Raw genomic sequence first — 19,641 nt, forward strand, 5'->3', positions numbered from 1 at the left:
AATATAAGAAGCAGAATAAACCTTCCGCAATCATAAAAACATTTTAAATAACTTATAAATCTGTACTAAAGTAATACGGTTTACATATATTTAAATTAATCTTTGTAGTAAGTTAAAGATTATTATACCCTAACAAGTTTTTAGTCTTTTTATTCTAGTGTCTGTGAAAGATAACCAAGTAAGAAAAGAATGATTCCACTTACAATGCTATGACCTCGCCCTGAAAAAACGGCCATCTTATCTTAAACTAGCTCACTTTTCAGTTTTTTTTTCTTTTTGAGACAGAGTTTCGCTCTTGTTGCCCACGCTGAAGTGCAATGGCACAATCTCGGCTCACTGCAACCTCTGCCTCCCGGGTTCAAGCGATTCTCCTGCCTCAGCCTCCCCAGTAGCTGGAATTACAGGTGCCCACCACCACACCCAGCTAATTTTTGTATTTTCAGTAGAGATGGGGTTTCACCAAATTGGCCAGGCTAGTCTCGAACTCCTGACCTCAGGTGATCCGCCTGCCTTGGCCGCCCAAAGTGCTGGGATTACAGGCATGAGCCACCATGCCCGGCCACTTTTTAGTTTTATCAGTGGAGTTAACTGTTATCAAGTTATAATTCTACACATAATTATAGGAAAGACTGATGAATGAACTCAAAATTTTAACCTAAACACAGATACCCCAAATTTTAATGTAATCCATAATGCTTTCTTTGAGCTGTGAATGAAATACATATCTTTACAGGAAGTCAATTTTTTTTGTCTCAGTTTCTTCACCTGTAAATACAAATATCATTTACCTTATAAAATTGCTGTTATGTATTAGATAATCTATATAAAGTACAGTGTCAGCTATATAGGCCTAAGTGTTGAATAAATGTTACTGAAATTATTATTTTCCTGCTAAAGCCTGCTTAAAAAAATTACAAAACAAATCACTGAAATATTCACAGTTGGAAACACCACTGGTAAAACTGTTGTTAGGGGAATCTGATTCTGTTTACAATTAGCATGCAGATCTGTATAGCTGCTATTCTTATTTTTTTAGAAAGACAAGGCACTTAAAGAAAACACTATGAACATGGGGATGAAATTAACACAACCCCATCCCTAGCTCTTTTATTTCAGAAGTCTTTGGTCTAAAGTAAACTTAAGAAAACATATCAACAAAGAACTTAGAGGAATTTTAAATATATAAAAGAGTGAGGGTAAAAAAATATATAAATGAGGTAATGGAAAATGGGGATGTAATTCTGGCTAAAGAAAAGGGGCTAACTGCCATTTGATCAGAGCTTATTCTCAAATCCAAAAGAAAATCAGTGAAGATGCTTTACTGCTGTTTTAGTATACAATATATAACAACATATAATTAAAAGAATAGGGTAAGGTAATCCATAATGTATACTATTGACAAATCAAACTAAAGAAAGGAAAATGGAATAAAACTTAAAATATTAAAAGCCAATGACATTTTTTGACCAATAGGCATTTTTGAGATCAGTGTCAGAGCCTTACATATTGAAGAAAAATTCTATCAAAGGAGAGGAAAAAATCTCCTTTTAATTCCTACAGATCAGCAAAAAGACTTGGACTTTGTTGAAATTATCTGAATAGAAATATGAATACAAAACTATTATTCTTGAAAACATTTTTGCATGAGTTAGAAATTTCTAAAACTAAATAACTATATTCTACTGAATATTTAACAATTCAACATACGCAAAAATGACTGAAAACCAAATCGGTAAGATTCTTATCATTTTAGGTATGCTTTAAAAATGTCATTAACTATGATAAGGACACCACCAACAATGTAAGGCACAAGGCAATGATATGCATCTCTTCCAGGATACAGAAAAGAGGAGAGATTATTCATGAGGTTAACGATATCCTGGACCTTTGTTATTCCAGAGATATTAAGTTCTATAAAGGCAGGGACAAAGCCCATTGTAATCTCTTGCTATATATTTAGCACCAAGCACAGTGCTAAGTAAATACTAGGTGCCAGCTGAGGCACCAAAAACAAAACAAAATAACAACAACAAAAAAAATCAGGGGTGGGAAAGGAGTTGACCCATGCAAATATGCCACACAAATACATTTACTGTTTAAACAGAAATTAAATCAAAATCACTGCAACAATGGGAAGAGCTAGAAAGGGATAATTAGTTGAACTAAGAAACATTTATTATATGACTACTTTTGTTCTAGATGCTGTAAGGATAAACCCTTAAACCAAGACAAATAGGGGCTTACATTCTGTTGAGGAGGAGACAGATTAATGAAAATATCATAAACAGGGTGCTTTTCAGAGAGCAGTAGGCAAGGAACACTATATTACAGAGGGTTATAAGAACAGCATTTCTCTTCTAACAAAAAAGTACTATTATGAAAACCTGACATATTAAATTAAAAATTAAATGGGGAAGGGGAAAAAGTCTCTCTCCAATAGGAAAAAGGAGTCATATCTAGATCCACCAAAAGAGTATACTCACATTCTACAGAGGGCTAGAGATTTTACAAATCTTTTCTGTTACATTCTGCTTCTACTTAATAGGAAGCAGTATAGAGTACTGCAACAATTTACTGATTTCCATAGTTCAAAAAATATGGTTTTTTTTTTTTTTTTTTTGAGATGGAGTCTTGCTCTGTCACCCAAGCTGGAGTGGTAGTACAGGTGTGCGCCACCACACCCAGCTAATTTTTTGTATTTTTTAGTAGAGACGTGGTTTTGCCATGTTGGCCAGGCTGGTCTCGAACTCCTGACCTCAGGTGATCCACCCACCTCAGCCTCCCAAAGTGCTGGGATGACAGGCGTGAACCACCGCACCTGGCCAAAATACACTTTCTTGGTCGAGCTACTGCATCTTTGCAGTACATAAAGTAGAAATGAGGCTTAGAAAAGGCACATTAAAGAATATTTATGATGTTTCATATGACTAAATTATTTTTTTCACAATATTCTAGTTTTCTCTCGTCAGCAAAATAAAACTTACCATGCCAAATTCTTCAACAAGCCCCTTAAGACTGTTCTCCAATGACAAGAACAAATAAGTGTTGTTAATGACTTTCAGATTTAAAAGCAATAATTCTCTTATAAAGCAATTTTTTCCTTGAGATTTGCCAACTATTCCTCTCTAGACAAATTATATCCTTATTCTAAGAATTCTTCACGATATTGTCCAAGCTGACTAATTTTTACCTTGAATGCAAACCAACAGAAGAGACAATTTTTCAAGGGATGATGAGTTGAGAGCCAAGAAAACATTTCTACTTCTTATAATTTAATCCACATTGAACTACAGATAAATTTGGTGGTATCAAAATAAGAGTTTTATCAGCATATAGGCCTCTACTCCCTTTTACAAGCTTCACAAAAATTGGTAGGTTTTGGTTCTCATTTTTAGGGGAGAAAAAACTATTAGTTTGGACCATATACCTCATGTTAAGAAATCACTAGCTGTTACCTTTTTTCTATGCACTATAGATATTTCATTGATATATTCTTTCCATAATAACCTCTGCAGACATAATGAATAAAGCATAGCATTATGCAAACTCTGTATACTTCAAGAGGAATAGTTAAATGAAGCTACCAATTTGCATAATGAGTTTTACCTTTTAATTGTCTTTAGGGCAACTTCTATTAAATGTACAGCATTTATAAATGCTGAAGTTTTTGTCAACTGTACTAAGCCTAGCTTCACACGAATAGAAAAGGATTCTGAAATCAAGACAAATTAAATTTAAAAATCACAAGCAAATTAATTTTAAATTAGAAAACAATACAAAAAAAGCAAATATTAACAAGATATAAACTACCATTAAATCTCTTCAGTCTTCAATATACTTTGGTATTGAAGATAAGCAATTAAAAAAACCGTATGTCTATGATGTAAATCAAGCAGTCAAAAAGCTGTTAAAAGAGATTTGTGTCACATTTTCTTAGGAAAACCAGGTATGTTTTAATAGATTAAATACATTTAATCTCAAGGTTTGCTATAAGGCAAAGCGATCATTACATTAAAAGGATGATTTTCATACTGGAAATGAACTAAACTGAGTCATAAAAACTCATCTGACAAATGTTTCATTTTCCTTTTCCATGTCTACCAAATATTTATGCCCACCCAGAAGTCCACAATAATCTCAGAATCAAGATGCTTCTTCACATACCCAGATAGTGATTAACTATATGAAGAATTCCAATATCTAAAATTATGCAGATGCTATAGTGTATGTTCTTAATTTCCTTCTGTTTTTATTCCCCTTTTGGTTTTTTTTTTTTTTTTAATTAAAGTTCTAGGGTACGTGTACACAATGTGCAGGTTTGTTACATACGTATACATGTGCCATGTTGGTGTGCTGCACCCATTAACTTGTCATTTACATTAGGTATATCTCCTAATGCTATCCCTCCACCCTCCCCCTACCCCACAACAGGCCCCAGTGTGTGATGTTCCCCTTCCTGTGTCCAAGTGTTCTCATTGTTCAACTCCCACGTATGAGTGAGAACATGCGGTGTTTGGTTTTCTGTCCTTGTGATAGTTTGCTCAGAATGATGGTTTCCAGCTTCATCCGTGTCCCTACAAAGGACATGAACTCATCTTTTTTTATGGCTGCATAGTATTCCATGGTGTGTATGTGCCACATTTTCTTAATCCAGTCTATCACTGTTGGACATTTGGATTGGTTCCAAGTCTTTGCTATTGTGAATAGTGCCACAATAAACGTTTAAGTGTGCATGTGTCTTTATAGCAGCATGATTTATAATCCTTTGGGTATATACCCAGTAATGGGATGGCTGGGTCAAATGGTATCTCTAGTTCTAGATCCTCGAGGAATCGCCATACTGTCTTCCACAGTGCTTGAACTAGTTTATAATCCCACCAACAGTGTAAAAGTGTTCCTATTTCTCCACATCCTCTCCAGCACCTGTTGTTTCCTGACTTTTTAATGATTGCCATTCTAACTGGTGTGAGATGGTATCTCATTGTGGTTTTGGTTTGCATTTCTCTGATGGCCAGTGATGATGAGCATTTTTTCATGTCTGCTGGCTGCATAAATGTCTTCTTTTGAGAAGTGTCTGTTCATATCCTTTGCCCACTTTTTGATGGGGTTGTTTTTTTCTTGTAAATTTGTTTGAATTCTTTGTAGATGCTGGATATTAGCCCTTTGTCAGATGAGCAGATTGCAAAAACTGTCTCCCATTCTGTAGGTTGCCTGTTCACTCTGATGGTAGTTTCTTTTGCTGTGCAGAAGCTCTTTAGTTTAATTAGATTCCATTTGTCAATTTTGGCTTTTGTTGCCATTCCTTTTGGTGTTTTAGACATGAAGTCCTTGCCCATGCCTATGTCCTGAATGGTACTGCCTAGGTTTTCTTCTAGGGTTTTTTAATGGTTTTAGGTCTAACATTTAAGTCTTTAATCCATCTTGAATTAATTTTTGTATAAGGTGTAAGGAAGGAATCCAATTTCAGCTTTCTACATATGGCTAGCCAGTTTTCCCAGCACCATTTATTAAATAGGGAATCCTTTCCCATTGCTTGTTTTTGTCAAGTTTGTCAAAGATCAGATGGTTGTAGATGTGTTGTATTATTTCTGAGGGCTCTGTCCTGTTCCATTGGTCTATATCTCTGTTTTGGTAACAGTACCATGCTGTTTTGGTTACTGCAGCCTTGTAGTATAGTTTGAAGTCAGGTAGCGTGATGCCTCCAGCTTTGTTCTTTTGGCTTAGGATTGTCTTGGCAATGTCGGTTCTTTTTTGGTCCCATATGAACTTTAAAGTAGTTTTTTCCAGTTCTGTGAAGAAAGTCATTGGTAGCTTGATGGGAATGGCACTGAATCTATAAATTCCCTTGGGCAGTATGGCCATTTTCACGATATTGATTCTTCCTACCCATGAGCATGGAATGTTCTTCTATTTGTTTGTGTCCTCTTTTATTTCGTTGAGCAGTGGTTGGTAGTTCTCCTTGAAGAGGTCCTTCACATCCCTTGTAAGTTGGATTCCTAGGTATTTTATTCTCTTTGAAGCAATTGTGAATGGGAGTTCACTCATGATTTGGCTCTCTGTCTGTTGTTGCTGTATAAGAATGCTTGTGATTTTTGCACATTGATTTTGTATCCTGAGACTTTGCTGAAGTTGCTTAGCAGTTTAAGGAGATTTTGGGCAGAGACGATGGGGTTTTCTAAATATACAATCATGTCATCTGCAAACAGGGACAATCTGACTTCCTCTTTTCCTAATTGAATACCCTTTATTTCTTTCTCCTGCCTGATTGCCCTGGCCAGAACTTCCAACACTATCTTGAATAGGAGTGGTGAGAGAGGGCATCCCTGTCTTGTGTCAGTTTTCAAAGGGAATGCTTCCAGTTTTTGCCCATTCAGTATCATATTGGCTGTGGGTTTATCATAAATAGCTCTTATTATTTTGAGATACTTCCCATCAATACCTAATTTATTGAGAGTTTTTAGCACGAAGGGCTGTTGAATTTTGTCAAAGGCCTTTTCTGCATCTATTGAGATAATCGTGTGGTTTTTGTCTGTGGTTCTGTTTATAAGTTGGATTACGTTTATTGATTTGTATATGTTGAAGCAGCCTTGCATCCCAGGGATGAAGCCCACTTGATCATGGTGGATAAGCTTTTTGATGTGCTGCCGGATTTGGTTTGCCAGTATTTTATTGAGGATTTTTGCATCCATGTTCATCAGGGATATTGGTCTAAAATTCTCTTTTTTTTGTTGTGTCTCTGCCCGGCTTTGGTATCAGGATGATGCTGGCCTCATAAAATGAGTTAGGGAGGATTCCCTCTTTTTCTATTGATTGGAATAGTTTCAGAAGGAATGGTACCAGCAACTCCTTGTACCTCTGGTAGAATTTGGCTGTGAATCTGTCTGGTCCTGGACTTTTTTTGGTTGGTAGGCTATTAATTATTGCCTCAATTTCAGAGCCTGTTATTGGTCTATTCAGGGATTCAACTTCTTCCTGGTTTAGTCTTGGGAAGGTGTATGTGTCCAGGAATTTATCCATTTCTTCTAGATTTTCTAGTTTATTTGCAAAGAGGTGTTTACAGTATTCTCTGATGGTAGTTTGTATTTCTGTGGGATCAGCAGTGATATCCCCTTTATCATTTTTTATTGTGTCTATTTGATTCCTCTCTTTTGTTATATATATAGTCTTGCTAGTGGTCTATTTTGTTGATCTTTTAAAAAAAAAAACAGCTCCTGGATTCATTGATTTTTTTGAAGGGTTTTTTGTGTCTCTATCTCCTTCAGTTCTGCTCTGATCTTAGTTATTTCTTGCCTTCTGCTAGCTTTTGAGGGTGTTTGTTCTTGCTTCTCTAGTTCTTTTAATTGTGACATTAGGGTGTCAATTTTAGATCTTTCCTGCTTTCTCTTGTGGGCATTTAGTGCTATAAATTTCCCTCTACACACTGCTTTGAATGTGTCCCAGAGATTCTGGTATGTTGTGTCTTTGTTCTCATTGGTTTCAAAGAACATCTTTATTTCTGCCTTCATTTTGTTATGTACCCAGTAGTCATTCAGGAGCAGGTTGTTCAGTTTCCATGTAGTTGAGCGGTTTTGAGTGAGCCTCTTAGTCCTGAGTTCTAGTTTGATTGCACTGTGGTCTGAGAGGCAGTTTGTTATAATTTCTGTTCTTTTACATTTGCTGAAGACTGCTTTACTTCCAACTATGTGGTCAATTTTGGAATAAGTGCGACGTGGTGCTGAGAAGAATGTACATTCTGTTGATTTGGGGTGGAGAGTTCTGTAGATGTCTATTAGGTCTGCTTGGTGCAGAGCTGAGTTCAATTCCTGGGTATCCTTGTTGACCTTCTGTCTTGTTGATCTGTCTAATGTTGACAGTGGGGTGTTAAAGTCTCCCATTATTATTGTGTGTGAGTCTAAGTCTCTTTGTAGGTCACTCAGGACTTGCTTTATGAATCTGGGTGCTCCTGTATTGGGTGCATATATATTTAGGATAGTTAGCTCTTCTTGTTGAATTGATCCCTTTACCATTATGTAATGGCCTACTTTGTCTCTTTTGATCTTTGTTGGTTTAAAGTCTGTTTTATCAGAGACTAGGATTGCAACCCCTTTTTGTGTTTTCCATTTGCTTGGTAGATCTTCCTCCATCCCTTTATTTTGAGCCTATGAGATGGGTTTCCTGAATACAGCACACTGATGGGTCTTGACTCTTTATCCAATTTGCCAGTCTGTCTTTTAATTGGAGCATTTAGCCCATTTACATTTAGTTAATAGTTATGTGTGAATTTGATCCTGTCATTATGATGTTAGCTGGTTATTTTGCTCATTAGTTGATGCAGTTTCTTCCTAGCATCAATGGTCTCTACAATTTGGCATGTTTTTGCAGTGGCTGGTACTGGTTGTTCCTTTCCATGTTTAGTGCTTCCTTCAGGAGCTCTTGTAGGGCAGGCCTGGTGGTGACAAAATCTCTCAGCATTTGCTTGTCTGTAAAGTATTTTATTTCTCCTTCACTTATGAAGCTTAGTTTGGCTGGATATGAAATTCTGGGTTGAAAATTATTTTCTTTAAGAATGCTGAATATTGGCCCTCACTCTTTTCTGGCTTGTAGAGTTTCTGCTGAGAGATCCGCTGTTAGTCTGATGGGCTTCCCTTTGTGGGTAACCAGACTTTGCTCTCTGGCTGCCCTTAACATTTTTTCCTTCATTTCAACTTTGGTGAATCTGACAATTATGTGTCTTGGAGTTGTTCTTCTCGAGGAGTATCTTTGTGGCATTCTCTGTATTTCCTAAATTTGAATGTTGGCCTGCCTTGCTAGGTTGGTGAAGTTCTCCTGGATAATATCCTGCAGAGTGTTTTCCAACTTGGTTCCATTCTCTCCGTCACTTTGAGGTATACCAATCAGACGTAGATTTGGTCTTTTCACATAGTCCCATTTTTCTTGGAGGCTTTGTTCGTTTCTTTTTACTCTTTTTTCTCTAAACTTCTCTTCTCACTTCATTTCATTCGTTTGACCTTCAATCACTGATACCCTTTCTTCCAGTTGATCGAATAGGCTACTGAAGCTTGTGCATGCGTCACGTAGTTCTTGTGCCATGGTTTTCAGCTCCATCAGGTCATTTAAGGACTTCTCTATACTGGTTATTCTAGTTAGCCATTCGTCTAATCTTTTCTCAAGGTTTTTAGCTTCTTTGCGATGGGTTCGAACTTCCTCCTTTAGCTCGGAGAAGTTTGATCATCTGAAGCCTTCTTCTCTCAACTCGTCAAAGTCATTATCCATCCAGCTTTGTTCCGTTGCTGGCAAGGAGCTGCGTTCCTTTGGAGGGGGAGAGGTGCTCTGATTTTTAGAATTTTCAGCTTTTCTGCTCTGTTTTTTCCCCATCTTTGTGGTTTTATCTACCTTTGGTCTTTGATGATGGTGACATACAGATGGGGTTTTGGTGTGGATGTCCTTTCTGTTAGTTTTCCTTCTAACAGTCAGGACCCTCAGCTGCAGGTCTGTTGGAGTTTGCTGGAGGTCCACTCCAGACCCTGTTTGCGGGCATAACAGCAGTGGAGGCTGCAGTACAGTGAATATTGCTGAACAGCAAATGTTGCTGCCTGATTGTTCCTCTAGAAGCTTCGTCTCAGAGGGGTACCCGGCCATGTGAGGTGTCAGTCTGCCCCTACTTGGGGGTGTCTCCCAGTTAGGCTACTTGGGGGTCAGGGACCCACTTGAGGAGGCAGTCTGTCTGTTCTCAGATCTCAAACTCTGTGCTGGGAGAACCACTACTCTCTTCAAAGCTGTCAGACAGGGACATTTAAGTCTGCAGAGGTTTCTGCTGCCTTTTGTTTGGCTATGCCCTGCCCCCAGAGGTGGAGTCTACAGAGGCAGGCAGACCTCCTTGAGCTGCGGTGGGCTCCACCCAGTTTGAGCTTCCAGGCCGCTTTGTTTACCTACTCAAGCCTCAGCAATGGCAGATGCCCCTCCCCCAGCCTCACTGCTGCCTTGCAGGTCGATCTCAGACTGCTGTGCTAGCAATGAGTGAGGCTCCGTGGGCGTGGCACCCTCCGAGCCAGGCATGGGATCTAATCTCCTGGTGTGCCGTTTGCTAAGACCTCTGGAAAAAGCGCAGTATTAGGGTGGGAGTGACCTGATTTTCCAGGTGCTGTCTGTCACACCTTCCCTTGGTTAGGAAAGGGAATTCCCTGACCCCTTGCGCTTCCTGGGTGAGGTGATGCCTCGCCCTGCTTCGGCTCACGCTCGGTGGGCTGCACCCACTGTCCTGCACCCACTGTCCGACAAGCCCCAGTGAGATGAACCCGGTACCTCAGTTGGAAATGTATCAATCACCTGTCTTCTGTGTTGCTCATGCTGGGAGCTGCAGACTGGAGTTGTTCCTGTTCGGCCATCTTGGAACCCTCCCCCCCGCCTTTTGGTTTCTAATTCTTGGATAACCCTCAGACACATGCATTTTACTAGAGAATATGAGAAGCAGAGGAGGAGGAAAGAGAAATGCATTAAAACACCAGGCTGTAGTGTGGTACTGCAGTGTCAATACTACTACACTGACTGGTCACTGGTAGAGAAAGCTAGGAGATAAGATGGGAATCAAGTTTGGAGGAAGAAGAAGAGATGATGAATTCACTTCTGCACATGTTGAATGGGAGATACCTGTAGATTTTTCTCACTTAATGAATCAGTATTTTAGTATCTAAAAATGTTAGAAGGCCCCAGGGATTAAGTAGATAGCTAAGATATACAGATAGATATAAAATATACAATGATACACAAAGTTAGACAGATTCAGTGTAGATTTGGAAGATCAGGCAATATATAGAAAAAACCTGAATGAGACCACTCCGATTATATAGAGTAAGAAAAGAAGTGGACTGGCTGAGCCCAGTGGCTCACACCTGTAATCCCAGCACTCTGAGAGGCTGAAGTGGGAAGACTGCTTGAGGCCAGGAGTTTGAGATCAGCCTGGGCAACATGGCGAGATCCTGTCTCTACAAAAAAAATTTTAAAATTAGCCGTGCTTGGTGGTGCACACCTGTAGTCTCAGCTACTGCAGAGGCTAAGGTGGGAGGATCGCTTGAGTCCAGAAGTTTGAAGCTGCAGTGAGCTGATCATGCCACTGCACACCAGCCTGGATGACAGAGTGAGACCCTGTCTCCGAAAAATAAAAAAATAAAAAAGAAAGAAAGAAAGAAAAGAAGTGGACTGAGACCTCTCAAGAATACATTTAAGAGATAAAGGTAGAGTAAGAGTAGCTAATAAAACAAAAGCCAGAAATGTAGAAGGGAAACCAAGAAAGAGTGGTGCTACTTGTGGAGAATTTCAAGGAGGAGAAATAACTGACACCAACCCTCACACAATTAAGATGGGGCTTGAGAAACATCTATTAAATGTTTCAATCAGGAAATCACTGGTGACCTTATTAGGAAAATTTCTAGAAAGTGAAGATGGAGAAAAAGGTGACAACAAGAATAAGATACTTTTAAATTAGCTTAAGTATAAAGTGAAGCAGAACTACATGGCGAGAGTGAAACGTAAGATCCTATATCATGAGAACATATAAAATGAAAGGGAACTGAAAAAAGAAGGAGTCATTGGAGATGCCGGGAAAAATGGAAGATACAAGAAAAACAATGCTTGTAATATTTTCTCCAAATTAACATCTGTACCTCAACATTTTCCGCATTTGCTTTAACCCGCAGGTATGATTACTCTTTGTTTCAGGTCGAGGGCTGAGACAGAAGAGGTATATTCTCCACTAGAAAACCTTTCCTGATTCCACTGAACTCCAACTTGGCTAGTGGTTTCTACCCCAACTTTCTCTCTGTGTGTGCATGAGAGTGCATGAGTGTACCTGAGCACATATACAGACGCACACAGCTTCAATCCTGTACTGATGTCTCCACTGTGGAAAAATGTCAAGAAAGTCCAAGAGTACAAGAAGGTCCCCAACTAGAAATCACAGCATAAGGATTCCTATTATCTTATTTTCTCATTTTGAATGGAAAATAATCTTAATTTTCTTTTCTAGAAGATACAAATTATGAAATTTAGTTTGAGAAAAACATATTTCAATGAGAAAAAGAAAGCAATCATAAAATTGGTAAATTTTAAAATGAGTGTTCAGCAGGTATAATTGGAGTTCTAGGTTAAGACTTCAGAATGCAGACGTGTCAGTAACTAGGTCTTAGGACTATGAGCCAGGTCTTCTACCTTTCTGGATCTTGGTTTTCTCGATAGTAAAATAAGTTAATTAGAAGACATCACTACAGCTGGGTGCCATCGCTCATGCCTATAATCCCAGCAACTTGGGAGGCTGAGGTGGGCAGACAACTTGAGGTCAGGAATTCAAGACTAGCCTGGCCAATATAGTGAAACCCCGTCTCACCTAAAAATACAAAAATTAGCTGGGCACGGTGGTGCATGCCTGTAATCCCAGCTACCTGGGAGGCTGAGGCAGGAGAATCACTTGAACCCAGGAGGCGGAGGTTGCAGTGAGCTGAGACTGTGCCACTGCACTCCAGCCTGGACAACAGAGTGAGACTCTGTCGCAAAAAAAAAAAAAAAAAAAAAAAAAGAAGATATCACAATGCTCCCATCCAGCCTTAAGGAGAACATGATTCTAGTCCTATGCATGCTATTTCTAGGTAAAGAGAACAAGGCTCAAAGAAGAAAATTCAATGACTTGAAAAATAAGGACTGTAGAGTCATTGTGGAATTGAGGATTGCCAACTCTCAGTCTAATGTTCTTCACACTATAAAAAGTACACATTCTTCTGAATTGTGAAGGTATTATTTTTGAAAAAATTCCCTATTCCTTCTCTCCTCGAATTATATTTGCAAGTATGGGCACAGCCAAGGCTATGGTAAAACACAGTGCACCATGCTGGGTGTGATGGCTCATGCCTATAATCCCAGAACTTTGGGAGACTGAGATGGGCAGATCACTTGAGGCCAGGAGTTCAAGACCAGCCTGGCCAACATGGCGAAACCCCGTCTCTACTAAAAATACAAAAATTAGCTGGGCGTGGTGGTGCGTGCCTGTAATCCCAGCTACTTGGGAGGCTGAAGCAGGAGAATCACTTGAACTTGGAAGGCAGAGGCTGCAGCAACCAGAGATCGCACCTCTGAGCTCCAGCCTGGGAAACAGAGCGAGGCTGTCTCAAAAAACAAACAAAACAAAACAAACAACGACAGCAACAACACAAAAATGTAAAGCACATACAGAATGTCTTTCTCCTAATATCCAGCTTAGAGCCTCTCTGATAAGAGTCATGCTTACTATGGTCCTAAGTTGTTTATCAAAGAAACAGGACAAAATACTCTGGGATGCAGTGGCCACTAACTCTACTGTGCTTAGGGGTATTCTGCCTACAACACAAGGTACACAATAGGTCCCCATTCTCTGCAATCCTAGGGTGTCCCACAATATTCTAAAGAGTTAAACTCTTCTCTGGGAAACTAAGGTTGATGTTCTATAGTAGCTAAATGGGCATGTATCAACTGCCTTTGTCCCTTCTTTGTCTTCTAGTCACTGGGACTAAAAACACTTCAAGGTGACACTGTAATCACTCTCAGAAATAGCTATCTTGAAATTTAGTGTGAGTAATTTCATCAAACACAAAATCTGGGGGGTCGGGGAAGACCAGAAAGCACCAAATCTTCATCATTTGATTACTCTCTACATGGGATCAAATCAATTCATTTCAATGTATGCTAGGTATGTATCATATATTTTCCTTATGTTTGATTTACATATCTATTTAAAAGAACAACTTATTTGGGTCTTCTTTTCATTCAAACACCTAACAAAGCATTATTCATATTTTGTTAAATATAATCTTATAATATTACTGGTTAAATACTTCTTGAATTTATAAGCACTATAAGATATATAATAAAGAGAGAAATTCTTAATTAGATGAGATGCGAAATACAGAACTGTCTCAGCATGAAGCTAAATTGCCACAGTGAATCAACTCATTTCATTCAGGTAAACAACAATACCAATATGCATTGAGACTACTTCAGAATTCACACTAAAATATCTCCTCACTATGTAAGGACTTTGATCAATTTCCTTAATGTATTAAACATCATTACAAACTATTATATTCTTTAAAAGCATTACTAAAACAGCTAAAAAATATTGTTTTACTATATGGTCCTACTCTAAGAAAACATAATAGTCTATGAAAAACCTTGAGGGCAAAAGGCTAATCTAATATGAAAATACATTCCTGGTAATAGGGTAACAACTATCTTTAGTCATTTTTTTTAGCTTACCAATCTTGAAGTAATTTATTTAAAAGATACAAACATTTAAAAAATACCTTGAATTTCACATAAATTACTGATTAAGGAAGAGTAACAACTAGAAACAAAAAACACACAGTGACATAACTCACCTAAATAGGGAATGCAAGGTGTCATCTTTAAGCTACTTATATAGTCTCTGAGTCTTTTGTAGTTATCTTCTTTACTCATTACATATTCTAATTTTTCAAAGGTAGTTTTGTCTTTTCGACTTAATAACTAAAAAACAAACAGAAAAACCTAAGTTATTTACAAATCTCATTTTATTGTAGCAAAGACCTGAACTGAAGTTGTATTTACTGTGAATATGGATTTTAATTTCAAAGTTATATCTTCTTTAATTATATCTTGGTAGTATATAAATAAGACAAAATCAGATTTGTCTATTAATAATCCAAATTCATTATTTATAAGATATCCTTTGTATGTTCATAAAATTAAGTAATAAATTATAACATTTTCTTGTCTACTATTTTAATCAATTTTTATTAATCACCTTCCTAATTTTAGAAAATTATGCATTCATATTTAGCTCAAATGTCCAAGTATTTTAATGAACTATCCCTTGCCACCTCAAAGATAAACATCATTCTTGCATAATCATTAAGAAATAAACACCAAATTTTGCGAGTAACACTTTTTCTTGATAAATCTAGTCATGGTTAGGCTAGTCCTAATAACTGTAAAATCCTGTAATTCCTTACATTTTTGGATTTCTGATATTTTCTTCTCTTTGATCAGTGCTATATCACATACAACATAACTAAAAGATACTGTTGTAAGACACTTGAGAGGCAGATTTGTAGTAAGTGCCTTTGAGATCAATGTAAATAATCAAGGGGAGTTAAAAAAAAAAAAAAAAAAAAAAAAAAGCAAAGTCAGTCACCCACAATGGTGTTCACTAAAAGGTTCAGGAAATAGTTTTTCAAATCATTCCAAAGACTGGAAAATTTTTTTTTTTATTTAGACATGAAGTTTCTATTTCATTACTACGTAAGATTTCACTTTATTTCATATTAAAATATTGGTGTTGTTTTACAGCATGAAAACATTTCCACCTATATAAGTCTCACCTAATTTTCGTATGAGATTAACAAAAAAGTATGAGTATTAATTTAGAGATGACGAGACTGAGATCACAAGGTTAGCAAGTAGCGGCTCTGTTACCCACTCACTCACAAACATGCGTGTCCTTGTTTTTCAGGATCTCATAGTCTGGTTCTGGAGATAAGAGTATTCTGACACCTAATCCACTACTCTTTCTAGTATTATAAGTAGTACAGTTGGTATCTATTGTTCAGAGGCTCAAAGATGCAGATTATCTTCAGATAATCTCTATTAGAAAAATGTCTCAACAGTATCGCTCCCTCTTTAAAATACAATGTGAAAGGGTCCTTTGCTTTAATGTTTTAGATGGATATTCCATGGTCTAAAACAGCGGTTTTACAATTTTCTCTTACTCCACTTTCAAGATACTTGATTAGTAATCTTAAGATCAGGTGCAAATGTTTGCTTGCTGCCTGTATATCTATCTCTTTCCCACTTAAGGAAGTATCTGGATATGCAAAATATAGTTATGTGACATAGGGATAATGATAAACCTGCTCTTTTTTTTTCCCCTAAGTCAATCATTCAAAAACTTTGGTACAATATCAGGAGAAACAAATTACTTAGAATTTGTAACTAACCTTGCCACAGCTGAAACAAAGAACTGTTGTAACAAACTATATGGTCTAATACATAAAAAATAACATGATTTTGTAATTTTCATAATCAATCAATAATCAGATAAATAGAATTCAATCTGAGTTGTGGTAGAAGAGACTTGTTTCCAGAAGATTAGAGGAAGAATACGAATGTAAACAACTAATTAGATGTTAATGTAGGTATTTCCTGAATGATAGCTGAGAAGCTCTATTAACTGAGAAGCCTTTTCTTTCTTCTTTTCAAATCTTCTTTCGATATTTATAATGTTATATTTATAAAGTCACTTTACTGTATTTTCCCCTCCAAAAACTGCTGGCGGGGGCGGGGGGGGGGGGGCGGACAAAATACTTCACAGTGTTCTACCTCCACATGTCCTTGGCACCAAGAGCATGACAAATGGGGGCAAGGCTCTTCACACTTTCATTGGTATTAATGAAAGACGAGACCCACAGAATTCTAGATGTTCCTGACCAGATATCTGACACCACCTTACCACCACAATCTGTTTTGGGGGAAAACCTAGATGAATGCCTGCTCCTGTCAGTCACCCCAGGAAACACAAACTCCCAGATTATTCCTCATCACCTTGATTTGTATCTTCACACAGTATGTATGAATGTGTGCAACTGCATAAATGAATACTTTATCTTAGACCCGGGGTGCAGATTAATTATAATCTTTTGTTTGTGACACTCAATTATCATTAGAGCCTGGTATGGCTTTGTTAAACGGATTTAAACTTTGTAACGAATACACATGACTCATCTTCCATCCAATTGCCTTGACTGCCTTTAAGAGGTAACCAGTAACAACTACTCTGAATGTTCTGTTTATCATTCCCCTCAAATTTTATTTCGTTTTTGGCAAATTTTATTCCATTTTAACTTTTATTTCATTTTTAGTATTTGGCAATTACTTTGTTCATATAACATTGTGATATTAAAGCTTCATCCACGAAGTTGTGGGAAGCTATAGTTCATTCATTTTCACTGCTTCTACGTGTATCCTCTCCTCTACAAAATACCTTTATAATGTTAATTTTTCTATTTTTTTTCTTTTTTCGTTGTTAAGAGTTCTGGATGCAAATTCTTGTGTTGGACACATTCTAGTTGGACAACTGTTGCACATATCTTCCCCCCACTGCATCCTCTTTTCCATTTTAAGGTATCTTTTGATGAACAGAAATTCTTACTTTAACATGACAAAATTTATTATTAATTTTTTCATTGTTGGAGCTTTCTGTATCTTATCTAAAAAATCCTTACTTATCCCAAGCCAGAAATCTATTCATGCCAAACCAGAGAGATATTCATATATATTTTTCCTTCTAAAAAACTGAAGTTTTTCATTTCACATTTAAGCCCTTGAGTCATCTCACAAGGATTTTTGTAAATGGTGCAAGGAGCCTGATTTCATTTTTTCCTCCAAACTGGTGACCAATTTTGCAGCTCCAATTAATAAACAGCCCCTCATTTCTTTACCAACTTACAACGCCATCTCTGTCATACACGTATCAGAATCCTGTAAAAACAAGGAGGTATTTCTGGGTTCTTCATTCTGTTTCATTGGTAGATATGTCTAAAACTGCAGGAATCACACACTGTCCAAAGAATATAGTATATCCTGACATCTGTTAGGGCAAGTGCTTATGTCCCCAATTCCCATTGTCTTCTTTAACTATTCCTGAACCTTTAAATTTCCATATAAATTTTACAATCAATCTTCCACCAGCAGTACTGGGGTATAAATGACAAATTTAAATTGCATATACTTGAGGTGTACATGTTTTAATACACATGTATATAATGAAATTATTATCAAGCTATGAAGCTAATTAACATACCCATCATCTCACAAAGTTAGTTACTTCTTATGTATTTGTATGGTAAGAACATTTAAGATTCACTCTCTTAGGCTGGACACAGTGGCTCAAGCTTGTAATCCTAGCACTTTGGAAGGCCAAGGCAGGCAGATAACTTGAGGTGAGGAGTTCGAGACCAGCCTGGCCAACAAGGCAAAACGCCGTCTCTACTAAAAATATAAAAATTAGCTGGGCGAGATGGTGGGCGCCTGTAATTCCAGCTACTCAGAAGGCTGAGGCAGGAGAATCACTTGAGCCTGGGAAGTGGAGACTGCAGTGAGCCAAGATTGCGCCACTGTGCTACAGCCTGGTGATAGAGCGAGACTCCATCTCAAAAAAAAATAAAAATAAATAATAAATAAAATTTAAAAAGATCCACTCTCTTAGAAAAGTTCAAGTATACAATATAGTCTTATTAACTATAGTCAACTATAGTCCTCATGCTGTACATTAGATCTCCAGAACTTATGCTCTCTCCTTTAGTGGTTCCTAACCTTTTTGGCACCAGCGACTAGTTTTGTGGAAGACAATTTTTCCATGAACATGAATGGGGAAAGGTTTTGGGATGAAACTGTTCCACCTCAGATCATCAGGCATTAGATTCTCATAAGGAGCATACAACCTAGATCCTTCACATGCGGAGTTCACAATAGGGTTCATGTACCTGTGAGAGTCTAATGCTGCCACTGATCTGACAGGAGATGGACCTCATGCAGTAATGCTCACTTGCCTGCTGCCCACCTCCTGCTGTGGACTCGTTCCTAACAGGCCATGGACCAGTACTGGTCAGCAGCCCGGGGTTTGGGGACCCCTGTTCTACATAACCGAAACTTTGTACCTACTGACCCAACATTTCCCCTGCCCCTCAGCAACCATCCTTCTACTTTCTGCTTCTATGAGTTCAGCCTGGTAAGATTTCACAGATAAGTGAAATTGTGCAGTAGCATTAGTCTTTCTGTATCTAGCTTATTTCACTGAGGATAATGATCTCCAAATTCATCCACGCTGTTGTAAATGTAAGGCTGAATAGTATTCCATTGTGTATATAAACCACATTTTCTTTATCCATTCATCTGCTGATGGACACTTAGGTTGGTTCCATATCCTGGCTATTGTGAATAATGCTGCAATGAACATAGGAATGCAGATATCTCTGACATATCAATTTCAATTTCTCTGGACACATACTCAGAAATGGGATTGCTGGATCATATAATTGTTCTATTATTATTTTGGGGGGAATCTCCATACTGTTTTCCATGACTGTACCAATTTACATTCCCACCAACACTGTACAACAGTTCCCTTTTCTCCACATCTTTACCAATACTTGTTAGTTATCTTTTGACTTTTTGATAATAGCTATTCTAACAGGTGTGAGATGACACATTATGTGGTTTTGATTTGCATTGCCCTGATGATTAGCGATGTTGAGCACCTTTTGATATACCTGTGGGACATGTGCACGTTTTCTTTTGATAAATGTCTATTCAGATCCTTTGCCCATTTTTTAATTGGGTTGTTTTCTTGTTATCACATTGTCTGAGTTCCTTATACAGTCATGTGCTGCAAAACGACATGTCAGTCAAGAACAAATTGCATATACAACAGTGGTTCCATAAGATTATAATACTGTATTTTTTACTGTACTGTTTCCATGTTTAAATATACAAACACCACCGTGTTATAACTGCCTACTCAGTACAGTAACATGGTGTATAGGTTTGTAGTCTAGAAGCAACAGGCTGTACCATATAGCCTAGGTGTATTGTAGGCTATGCCATCTA

General features: G+C 37.6%; 1 protein-coding gene across 3 annotated transcripts in view; it reads right to left on the bottom strand.

The window, feature by feature from the left end:
• The window catches only part of RALGPS2 (Ral GEF with PH domain and SH3 binding motif 2), a 193,656-nt gene that overhangs the window by 74,020 nt on the left and 99,995 nt on the right, over positions 1–19,641 (bottom strand). For all 3 annotated transcript variants that reach the window (XM_002809758.6, XM_002809757.6, XM_063716877.1), the window contains exon 8: positions 14,379–14,505. In XM_002809758.6, coding sequence (XP_002809804.1) covers positions 14,379–14,505 — 127 coding nt within the window. The remainder of the gene's footprint in view (positions 1–14,378; positions 14,506–19,641) is intronic.

This window comes from Pongo abelii, chromosome 1 (genome assembly GCF_028885655.2).
Source record: "Pongo abelii isolate AG06213 chromosome 1, NHGRI_mPonAbe1-v2.0_pri, whole genome shotgun sequence".
Lineage (NCBI taxonomy): Eukaryota > Metazoa > Chordata > Mammalia > Primates > Hominidae > Pongo > Pongo abelii.